General features: G+C 33.9%; 1 protein-coding gene across 2 annotated transcripts in view; it reads left to right on the plus strand.

Annotated features, from left to right (window-relative positions):
- PCDH11X (protocadherin 11 X-linked) overlaps positions 1-13110 on the plus strand; it is a 389751-nt gene that overhangs the window by 319913 nt on the left and 56728 nt on the right. For both annotated transcript variants that reach the window (XM_035711458.2, XM_049107471.1), the window contains one exon: positions 1591-1786. In XM_035711458.2, the coding sequence (XP_035567351.1) occupies positions 1591-1786 (196 nt within the window). The remainder of the gene's footprint in view (positions 1-1590; positions 1787-13110) is intronic.

The raw sequence follows: 13110 nt of genomic DNA on the forward strand, positions 1-13110 counted from the left end.
CTCTGCTCCACAATGACTGGTGCCTCTGGGGTGGCTCAATGTCTGGAGATGGCTGGGATGGCTCAAATAAGGCCATAAGCTGTGGTGTCTGGAATGAATTCTTCACATACATATCTGGCACCTGAACTAGAGTGGTTGGAACAATTAGGCCTCCATGGGTTGTATTTTTTCTATACAGTCTTCCCACATTGCCAGCTTGAGCTTCCTCACAGTATGGGAGTCTCCCAGTAGTCATACATCTTTCAAACGCATTATATTTTCTCCAGAGTGAGTGTTCCAATTGAACAAGGTAGAAGCTACAAGATTTGGTTACCTAGGGTCTACTCATAGTCAGTGTAGTAGAGAAATACATAAGAGATGAGGTCCATTAAGATGGCTATCTTTGGAGAGTAGCTACCTCATATAGCAATGTTGCAAACAAAAATACTACATCTGGTAGGGTAGATTTAACACCCTCACTGGATATCATGAATCTCTTGTTTTAGAAACAAATGCTTCATCTTCATATTTTGGCATGTATATATATTTTTTGTATTCTGCTATAATTACTATTTAAAATACTTACAGTTTGCTTTTATAATTTCCATCAACTGTTATCCATACAACCATTTTATTTTGTAGAGTGTAGAATATATTTAAATTAATTCCAATACAGGGGTACATGGGTGGCACAGTTAGTTAAGCATCCAACTCTTGTAACTTTTTAAAAGATTATTTATTTATTTATTCATGAGAGAGAGAGAGAGAGAGAGGCAGAGACATAGGCAGAGGGAGAAGCAGGTTTCTTGTAGGGAGCCTGATGTGGGACTCGATCCTGGAACTTCAGGATCATGCTCTGAGCTGAAAGCAGACACTCAACCACTGAGCCACCCAGGCATCCCTCTGCTCTTGGTTTTGGCTCAGGCAATGATCTCAGGGTCCTGTAATTGTACCCCATGTTGAGCTTCATGATCAGTACTGAGTCAGCTTGAGATTCTCTCTCCTTCTGACCCTCTAGTTCATGCTCATTCTCTTTCTGAAATAAAATAAATAAATATTCAAAATTAATTATCCCAATACAGAATTTTTCCTTTAAAATTTTTGAAAAATATGATTTATATTTTTAGTTATCTAAACTTACATGATTGAATACATTTGTGGTATTATTTACTGTTTCAGACCACCAGATTATTATAGCAATATAATATATAGCAATACAATTTTGTTATGTTTATCCATACTTCTTTTTTAAAAATGAATTACTATCAAATTATAGCTAAATAAGTCAATATTTGAATGATGATCAGAATTTCCAATGTGCTTAAATGTCTAAAAAACCTGACAACTTATTACTTTATAACAAGTTAACTTTTATTTTGCATCTAGTTGTACTCTTTTTAAAAATAATAATAATAGAAGCAACTCTAATGCCAGGTGAAGCAGGTTTGAACACAAAGACGACTGTTCATAAAAGCCTGACAGTTTTCACAACTCAGGATCATATTAATGTGATTTCACTAGATAGCGGAAATAATACATTTTCTAAATTGGATGAATAAGACAATTATTCAGATCATGACTGAAACCCTGTAATTTTCTTCTTCATTTCAGTCTCAGCGGCATGTGACATTTAACTTACCAGAAGGCTCTCAGGAAAGTAGCAGTGATGGTGCACTGGGAAACCATGATGTGGGGATACCCAGCACATCCTATGCCCCGCACCTTGACTATTTCCAGGAGCAGCACTTTGATCATACTGCACCTAATAACCGCACTGAAGGGGATGGCAACTCTGATCCTGAATTCTGTAAGTGATACCTGTCTAGTATAGCAGGATAAATGGGCTTATTGTGTTTGTTAGTAAAATAATTTTAGCTATAATAACACTGGACATCTAATGTTAATATTACTAGTAATACATTTTAAAAGGTAAAAATAAAGAATTAGGTGGAAGGCATATATGCAGCAGTTTATAATATATGAAATATGTAATCATATCTACTTTAAAAGTTATGAAATTTAAAATAGTCATTTTCTTTAGGCATAGACAGGGTTTATGATTTTTATATACTTATAGATATGTATATATGTGTATATAACCAGCCACATTATTTTATTTATTTGAGTAAATGTAAATTATTTTGGTAATTCATATGAATTATTTTCTAGATTTTATTTTTCATTTTTAACAGAGATAATAACCATAGGCATTTAAAAAATTGTACTAATTTTTTGACCATTAAGGATGATAATATCTGTGGGTTTTTCATATATGGCCTTTATTATGTTATATAGCAAAGAAACTTATTAAAGTGCAAGAAGCATACTATTTCATTTTTTGCATTCTTTTATTTTAAATGAATCTTTATTACCTTAATATTGTCATACTAATGGCATTTTTAACCTAGCACATGTGTGTGCTTTCACTAAACAAAAATAGTAGATATAAATTTGCTATAGCAAAATAATCTCTTTTGACTAACACAGATGGTAAGGCACATTGATTGTTCAAGAAAAAACTCACAGCTCTGAAGAGGGTTTGATGATATGGAGTAGATGCCAATAAACTATGCAGTTTTAGTCAATAACATCACAAATAAGAATGTAAGAAGTTAGTGGAAATAACTGCTTTCCTTAAGCAATCAAATTATTTTACACAGTTCCCATTTCATATTTTGAAATGCATTGCATCCTGAATATGCTTTCTTTTCTGCTAATGAATTGCCCCAAAGAATATAGTTCTGAAAATTCCTTGTAAGTTCACCAAAAAAGATAGAGATACAACATCTATGTATAAGATTACACAAAATTCATTAGAGGTATTTATTAATACTCCTTTAAAATGTAATTCGTAGGTTGATAAAAACTTGCTGATTGGAGAATAAAATTACGATATGTATACTCTTGAGTATTTTGCCAAGAATACTAAATTTCTTTTCTAAGTTAAAGAAGAAACAAGCAAACCGAATCCATTTATTTCTCTTTCAGAAAAGAAGTTTAATAAAACATCTTGTCTCATTCCATTTGATAGCATTTTGAATTTTTAAATTTCACAATTGCAATCTCCTGACTTTAGCTTTTGGTATGAGAGCCAAAGCCTATGTCCCAGAGCTTTACTTAATCATAACCCCAACAAATTATGTGTACCATTTCCAATGGACCCTGGTCTTTGAAGCTAGCTAATTTAGTAAAAGCATAAACAGAAATCTGAATCATAAACAGCAATATTCGTTGCTGCTGAGTTTCTGTGGATAATGTACAGGTAAATCTTTGACTTCTCAAAGGATTTTGTGGAGATGCACAAGAGTGTAGACCTAGTAGTGAACAGAATGTGACTTCATACTGCTTGGGATTTTATATATCAAGATACAATATTAACTGAGATGTCTGGAGATGGTGTGTGATCCCCTTGGGACTATTCTAAGTACAGTAAACTATATATGACCCTATGTTCATATCTACTTATTTACAAGTAGCATCAGGTAAAACATAACTTGTGGAGAGTTAAAATTATTTTCAACTTCCTATTGTAAAATGTTGCTCTGATATTATAATTCAGCCTATGTTCTGAAACACATGGAAATATTATCAAAGTTTTACCATATTAAACTTCAGAGATTTATGAATAGTTCAAACTTATAAAGTTAGAAAGTCTCTGTGTTTTTTTCCCTTAAAGAGAAGAAAGCATCACTATTTTTACACTATGTATAAGCTGGAGAGAAAAGAGTAACTATGAAATCTCCAGCAATCTGCTGGCATATTATAATTCGACAGATCATAGATAACATCCATGTTTCTTTATAATAGAAATGGTGAAATAGAATATTTCTAAAGAGATTCAAATCAATCTTCAGTTTACCAGCCATAAATCAATTCATTTTCAAAGAAAACTCTAACAAAGGGGGAAATGAACTTAGTTTAATCAGTGTTATAATTGTATTCAACTGAAATAGTTATGTCTTCTGCATTCTTTAAAACCTCTTTATTGGATATAGTCACTTCACGTATGTAGTCAATCTATCTGAAAATGTTACAGCTGGTTTAGGTTCTAAAATTTGAGCTTAGGGGTTGCCTGGCTGGCTTAGTCAGTAGTACAACATGGAACTCATGATACTGAGGTTGTGAGTTCAAGATCCACATTGGATGTAGAGATTATTTAAGAAGATAAATAAATACTTCTAAATTTGAGCTTAAAATAACAAAATTTGTCTAAAATTTCATCAAATTTTAAAGTGTTAAAATTTATCTTTTACTTTACTCATTTCTGTTATACTAAGGAAAAAATAGAGTTCAAAGAGCATTTAGAGCTAAAAAAGTTAAACATTTAAAATAGAAATAAATATGCTGCCACATGCCACACCCAGCTACCGGGTGTACTTCTGCTGCCATGCACTATACCCAACCATTGTAAGGCACCCATCTGCTGCACTATGCCCAGCCATATGCTCATAGCCACTATTGTGTGTCTGTCCTTGTCCAGCCATTGCCAACTGATGCATCCAACCTTGTGACTCTGGCTTCCCTGGCACACAGCCCACAGCTGCCTCAATGCCTCAGGGGATCTAGCATAGGACTGGTGGCTTAGCACAAATTTAGCTAATACTGCTGCACTGCTGCCAAATTCCTCAGTGAACACAACCCCTCAGAGCTAGCCTGACTTATTCCTACTAACAGCACAGAAAGCAAATACAGCCCACAATAAGCAGATAGAGAGTGCAGATGAATACACTGAAAGGAAAACTGACTCATGCAAAACAGTAGAGCAGAAGCAATACATTTAGGAAACTCTCCTAAAGGACCATTCTGGTGGACAGGGGATACTGTACTGTAGGGAAGTTCAGGACCTCTTCTTCATGATGTCCTTGCTTTTAAGAGCAGAAGACATAGCTGACTTTCCTAACATATAGGAACAGACACAGAGAGGAAGACAAAATGAGGACATACAAAAAATATATCCCAAATGAAAGAATAGGACAAAGGCATTGACAGAGATATAACTGAAACGGATATTAGTCACATGCCTGATAGAGAATCTAAAGCAATAATCATGAGGATACTTTCTGGACTTGAGGAAAGAGTGGAAGACATGGGTGAGAATTTTAACAGACATAAGGAGCAAAGTAGCAGAGATAAAGGGCTCAATAAACTAAATGAAAAATCTGTTTGATGGACTGAACAATAGGCTAAAAGAAGTAGAGGAACAAATTAGTGACCTAAAAGACAAAGCAATGCAAAGTGACTAAGTTGAACAAAAAAGAGAACTATACAGAAAGAGAATAGACTTAGGGAACTCAGTGATTCCATCAAACATAATAACAATTGCATTAAAGGAGTCCCAGAAGAAATGACAGAAAGAGGTAGAGAATTTATTTGAAGAGATAATAGCTGAAAACTTCCCTAATGTGAGGAAGGAAATGTGTATACACAGGAAGAACAGAGAACCTCCAACAAAATCAGTAAGAGCAGGCACACACCAAAATATATTGCAATTAAATTAACAAACTACAATGATAAAGACACAATTTTTAAAGCAGCTGTCAAAAGAACATGGTAACATACAAGAGAAAATCCATATAGCTAGCAGAGGATTTTTCAGCAGAAATTTTCTAAGCCAGAGAAAAGTGGCATGATATAGTCAAAGTACTGAATGAGAAAAATCTCCTGCCAAGAATATTCTATCCAAAATGGCTATCATTCAGAATACAAGGAGAGATTAATTGTTTATCAGATAAACAAAAGTTAAAAGAGCTTTATACCACTAAACTGGCCAATCATCCAAACAGAAAATTAATAAGAAAATAATGGCTTTCCATTCTGCAAAACAGTATGAAGAAACCTCAAAAAGTTAAAAATAGAACTACCTTATAACCCGGCAATTGTACTCCCAGATATTTATACATGTACCTCAATGTTCATAGCAGCATGATCAACAATAGTCAAATTATGGATAGAACCCAAATGTCCATCAACTGATGAATGGATAAAGAAGATGTGGTATATGTATACACTGGAATATTACTCAGCCATCAAAAAGAATGAAATCTTGCCATTGGCAATGATGTGTATGGAATTAAAGTGTATTATGCTAAGTGAAATAAGTCAGAGAAAGACCAACCATATGCTTCAGTCATATGTGGAATTTAAGAAGGAAAACAGATGAACAAGAGGAAAGGAAAAAAAGAGAGGGAAGCAAACCATAACAAACACTTAAATACAGAGAACAAACTGAGGGTTGATGGAGGAGAGGTGGGTTGGAGATGGACTAAATGTATGATGGGTATTAAGGAGAGCACTTGTGTTAAGCACTGAGTATTATATGTAAGTGATGAATCACTAAATTTTTCTCCTGGAAAAACCATCACGTATATGTTAACTAACTATAATTTAAATTAAAATCTCTTTAAAAAGAAAATAATGATTTTGAATGACATTTTGGATCACATGTATCTAACCAATATATTCAGAACATTCCATCCTAAAACAGCAAAATACACATTCTTTTTCATCTGTACATGGAATATTCTCCAGAATGGATCACATATTAGGCCACAAAATTATCCTCAACAAATTAATGAAGATCAGTGTTAAACCATGCATCTTCTGTGACCACAATGTTATGGAACTAGGAGTTGACCCCAAGAAAAAGCTGGAAAGACCACAGATACATGAAAGTTAAATAACATGCTAATACACAATATTTGATTCAACCAGGAAATAAAAGGAAAAATTTAAAAAGTATATAGAAACAAATAAAAATGAAAACACAATAGTTGAAAACTTTGGGATACAGTAAAAGCAATTCTAAGAGGAAGTTTTTTTTTTTGTTTTTTTTTTACAATAGAGGCTCATATCAATAAGCAAGAAAAGTTTCAAATCAACAACCTAACCTTACAAGTAACAGCTAGAATAAGATCCACAGAGAAAACCTAACCCAGAAGATGGAAGGATATAATAAAGATTCGAGCAAAAATAAATAATATGGAATCTAAAAAAATAATAGAACAGAAAAATCAAACAAGGAGCTGGTTCTTTGAAAAGATTAATAAAGTTGATAAACCTCTAGATAGAATTATCAAGAGAAAAAGAGAAAATATGGAAATAAATCAAATAACAAATTAGGATAAATAACAACCAACACCACAGATATGTAATTACAAAAGAATATTAATAAAAATATATGCCAATAAATTAGACAACCTAGAAGAAATTGATAAATTTCTAGAAACATATAAACTACCATAAATGAAACAGGAAGAAATAGAAAATTTGAACAGACTGATAACCATAAAGAAATTGAATCCATAATTTTAAAACTCCCAACAAACAAAAGTACAGGACCAGACGGATTCACAGGGAAATTCCACCAAAAATTTAAACAAAAGTTAATACTATTCTTCTCAAACTATTACAAAAAATAGAAAAAGAATGAAAACTATCAAATTCTTTCTTTGAGGCCAGGATTACCTTGATACCAAAAGCAAGTAAAGACACCATTAAAAGGAGAACTACAGGCTGATATCTCTGATGAACAAACCGAATCCAAAAATACATTTAAAAAATTATTCACCATGATTGAGTGGGGATTTTTCCTGGTTTTCAAGAGTAGATCAATATTCACAAATCAATCAACATGATACATCTCATAATTAAGAGAGAGGATGAGAATCATATCATTATTTCAACAGATACAAAAAAGTGACAAATTTCAACATCTATTCATGATTAGTGATAGAGTGAACATACCTCAACATAATAAAGGTCATATATGAAAAATCCACAACTAACATTATCCTTAATGGGGAAAACTGAGAGTTTTCCCTGTAAGGTTATGACAAGAGAGGGATGACCACCCTCATACCTTTTATTCATCATAGTAGTGGAAGGGCTAGACTTAGCAATCAGATAACACAAAGAAATAAAAGGCATCCAAAGGTAAGGAAAGAGTACTGCAGATGATAGACTACTATACATAGAAAACCCAAGAGATTCCACTAAAAAACTGCTTAGAACTCATAAATTCAGTGAAGTTGCAGGATACAAAATCAACATACAGAAAGTTGATGCATTTCTATATACTAGTAATGAAGCAGTAGAAAAGAAATTAAGAAAACAATCCCATTTCCAATTGCACCAAAAATAGTAAGATATCTAGGAGGAAACCTAACTGAAGATGTGAAAGAACTATCCTCTGAAAACTATAAAACATTGATGAAAGAAATTGAAGATGACACAAAGAAATGGAAAGATATTCCATGCCCTTGGATTGGAAGGACAATTATTAAAATGTCTATACTATTCAAAGCAATCTACACATTTTATGCAATCTCTATCAAAGTACCAACAACATTTTTCACAGAATTAGAACAAAAAAATCCTTAAATTTGTATTGTACCACAATGGACCCAGAAATACCCAAAGCAATCTCTGGAAAAAAAAAAAAAAGCAAAGCTGGAGGCATCACAAGTCTGGATTTCAAGTTATATTGCAAAGGTATAGTAATCAAAATAATATGATACTGGCACAAAAAAGATACATAGATTAATAGAACAGAATAGAAAACCTAGAAGAAAACCCACAATTCTTTGAATATATATATATTCATATATATAATGGAATATATATATATTCATATATATAATGGAATATATATATTCATATATATAATGGAATATATATATATAATGGAATATTAGGCATCCATAAGAAAGAATGAAACCTTACCATTTGAAATAATATGGATGGAGCTAGTGAATAATATATTGTTAAGTAAAGGAGTCATTTGGAGAAAGATAAATACCATATGATTTCACTTATATGTGGAATTTAAGAAACAAAGCAAATAAACAAAAGGATTAAAAAGAGAAATAAATCAAGAAAGAGACTCTTTATAATCAGAAAAAACTGATGGCTATCAAAGGGGAGTGGGTGGATAGATTAAATAGATAATGGGAATTAAGGAGTGTACTTGTCATGATGAGCACTGGGTAATGTATGCAATTGTTGAATCAATATATTGGACACCTAAAACTAATATAACACTGCATGTTAACTAACAAGTTAAAGTAAGAACCTTAAGAATAAATAAATAAAATATAAAGGAGACAAAATAGCCATTACTCTTCCACAGGATGTCACAGAAGAGAGGAGTTAAGGTGGCAGAGTAAGGAGACCCTAGGCTTGCCTTATCCCTTGAATATACCTAGATAAAAATCAAATCATTTTGAACACCCAATAAAGTTCTGAGGACTGAGAGAACAAAAAACTCACAACTACAGTTGAAAAAAACTGTCACATTGTGGAAGGTACAAGCTGTGGAGAGTTGATTTGAGGGAGAAAAGGGCTGCAGGTGCTCTTATGGGAAGGGAGCCCTAACTGGAGAGAGTAGTGAGAGAGAAAGGAGTGAAAATGAGTGCAGGGAGTTGCAAAAGGAAAACTCTTCCCCAAAACCAATGACTTCAAAAAGGAAAGGGGCTAAATACTGCAAGGTTTTATAAACAGTGGAGAGCAGAGTCTAAAATTTAAGAGATCTGTGCCATCACTAGTGTTGTAGTGGATGGACTTAGCAGTGTTCTAATGGGGAAGGAGGGAAGAGACCCAGGAGCAGACAGTGTTGTCTGAGGATCCCCTGGGTTGCACAGGGAGAAGCAGTTCCCCTTTTTGGAGTGAATATGGGACAGGTAGCATGACCTCTCTGGGGGCAAAATGCATGGTGGGTACATTGAGCTGCCTGTTTGGCTAACTTAGGAAAAAGGATGCTGGCTGAAAGCAGCAAGTCTTGGTGTTGTCTTTCTGCTATGTTTTACCATAAATTCTGAATCACTGTGCAGTCATGCAAACAATTTCTGGGACAAGCTGACAGGCCACAGGGCAGTAAGACCCTCTGTCAGAGGATCAGTTTGGGTGCACACCACTCAGGGTTTCTAATATTTGAAGATATGAAACTCAGCCACATGCGTGAGAAAAAAACAAAGGAATGCTGTGCTGCCTGGCAGGTGCACAGTTGAGACACAGGCAGGAGGAAGGTGGGGATGTGACAGAAGCCAGTGACACAGGAGAGGTGATAGTCTGCAATTCAGTGAGGGCTTTCTGAAGAGGAACAGGTATGAACTCTCTATTCCAGGGACTAGAGAACTGGGCGAGAACATTTCCACACCACCCATTAGCACTGACAGACTTCAATGAGCAAAAGAGCACCACCAAGTGGGGAACAGAGCTGCTTACACCAAGTAGTGCCCCCCTGTGCCCTGCAGTTGAATCTCCACTAAGGTATGTCAGTCTGAGAATCAGCTCAGCAGGTCCCGCTCCCAGAAGACCAGCACAAACCACTTCCATGCACCAAGTCTACTGATCATAGAGTGCTACAAAGCTTCAGCTTTAGAGGAAATAGGATCTGGTTACTTTTGAGATTTTTTTTCCTTAAAACACAGAAAAAGCAATTTTTAATCTTTAAAATTATGTGTGTGTTGGTGTATGTTTGTGTATATATATATATATATATATATATATATATATATATAATCCTCATGACAATGAGGATTGAAGATGCAGAGGAAGGAATCAGTGATATAGAAGATAAAATTATGGATAACAATGAAGCAGAGAAGAGAGAAAGAAAGTTATTGGATCACAAATGCAGACTTAGGGAACTCAATGACTTTTTAAGCATAATAACATTCGTAGCATAGGAGTCCCAGAATATAGAGACAGAAAATGTGGCAGAAGTTTTATTTAAGCAAATTATAGATGCAAACTTCCCTAAATGGCAGAAGGAAACAGACATCAAAATGAGTCTTGTTTTGATGCACAGAGAGCTCCCATTAAATTCAACAAAAGGCAGCCATCACCAAGATATATCATAGTAAAATTCACAAAATACATCGACAAGGAACTCCAATAAAAAATATACAAAAAAATACACAGACAAGGAAAGAGTCCTGAAAGCAGCAAATAAACCCTTAACCTACAATAAAGACAGTTAAGGTTTGTAGCAGATCTGTCTATAGAAACTCAACAGGCGAGAGAGTGTGGTATGATATATTCATGTGCTGAATAGGGAAAAAAATATGCAGTAAAGAATAATTTATCCAGCAAAACTGTCTTTCACAGAAGGAGAGATAAAAAGTTTCCCAGAAACAAAAACTGAAAGACTTCATGATCACTAAACCAGCCCTGCAAGAATTATTAAAGGGAACTCTGAGTGGGGAAAAAAGGACCAAGCAAGAAAGACTAGAAAGGGAAAGAACATCACCAAATATAAAACCAAATTTAAAGGTAACACAAAGGCACTAAATTTGTATCTATCAATAATCACTCTAAATGTAAATAGACTAAATGCTCCAATCTAAAGCCATAGGGTATCAGAATAAATAATAATAATAAAGAAAAAACAAGACTCATCTATATACTGCCTACAGGAGACTCATTTTACACATAAAGACACCTGTAGATTGAAAGTGAGGGGATGGAGAATAATTTACTATGTTAATGGACAACAAAAGAAAGCCAGAGTAGCCATATTCATATCAGATAAGGTAGATTTTATATCAAAGATTGTAAGAAGAGATGAAGAAGGGCATTAATTCATACTTAAGAGGTCTAATCATCAAGAAGATCTAACAACTGTAAATATTTATTCTCCCAACATGAGAGAGCCTACATATACAAATCAATTAATAACAAACATAAGAAACTCATTGATAACAATACAATAATAGTAGGGGACTTTAATACCCCAATTGCAGCAACAGACAGGGAATATAAGCAGAAAATTAACAAGGAAATGACTGAATGACACACCGAAGCAGATGGATATAAAAGACATATTCAGAAAATTTCATCCTAAAGCAATGGAATACACAATCTTCTTGAGTACATATTGAACATTCAAAATAGATCACATATTGTGTCACAAATCAGCCCTCAACAGGTAAAAAGATTGAGATCATACCATGCATATGTTCAGATCACAATGCTATGAAACTTGAAGTCACCCACAACAAAAAAATTAGGAAACACCACAAACATATGGAGAAGAAGGAACATTCTACTAAATAATGACTGGGTTAACCAAGAAATTAAAGAAGAAATTAAAAAGTACACAGAAACAAGTGAAAATGAAAGTATGAAAGTTCAAAACCTTTTGGATGCAGCAAAGGCAGTTCTACGAATGAAGTATATTGCAATACAGTGCTACCTAAAGAATCAGGAAAAATTTTAAATATACAACTTAACATTATAGCTAAAGAAGGTAGAAAAGGAAGAGAAAATAAAACCTAAATTCAGCAGAAGGGAAATAATAAAGATTAGAGAAGATAAATGATACACCCCCCCTCTCTCTCTCTCTCACACACACACACACACACACACACACACACACACACACACAACCCAGTAGGAAAAAAGTCAACAAAAGAGCTGGTTGTTTGAAAGAATTTATAAAATTGATAATCTTCTAGCCAGACTTATTGAAGAAAAAAGAGAAAGGACTCAAATAAATAAAATCAGAAATGAAAGAGGAGAGAGCACAAGCATCATTACAGAAATACAACCAATTATATGAGAATATTATGAAAAATTATAAACCAAAACACTGGGCAATCTGGATGAAATAAAAAAATTCCTAGAAACCTACAAACCATCCAAACTAAAACAGGAAAAAATAGATAATTTGAACAAAACAATACCCAGCAAGGAAAAGGATTTGTAATCAAAAATCTCCAAACAAACAAAAGTCTAGTGCCATATAGCTTCCCAGGGGAATTCTACAAAACATTCAAAGAAGATTTAGTACCCCTATTCTTCTCAAACTGTTCCAAAAAATAAAATGGAAGGACAACTTCTACAACTCATTCTATGAGGCCAGTATTACCCTGATTCTAAAACCACTCTGAACATGAGTGCAGAAAATCTCAAGGGGATAGTAGCAAATTGAATCCAAGAGTATACTAAAAGAATTATTCATCACAAGTGAGATTTATTTCTGGACTGCAGATGTTAATATTTGCAAATCAAACAATGTGATACACCACATTAAAGAAAGGATGAGAAATACAAGATCCTCTCAAAAAATGTAGAAAAAAACATTTGACCAAGTACCGCATCCATTATTGATAAAAAAAATCTCAACAAAGA

The sequence above is a fragment of the Canis lupus genome, chromosome X (genome assembly GCF_003254725.2).
Source record: "Canis lupus dingo isolate Sandy chromosome X, ASM325472v2, whole genome shotgun sequence".
In the NCBI taxonomy this organism is placed as follows: domain Eukaryota; kingdom Metazoa; phylum Chordata; class Mammalia; order Carnivora; family Canidae; genus Canis; species Canis lupus.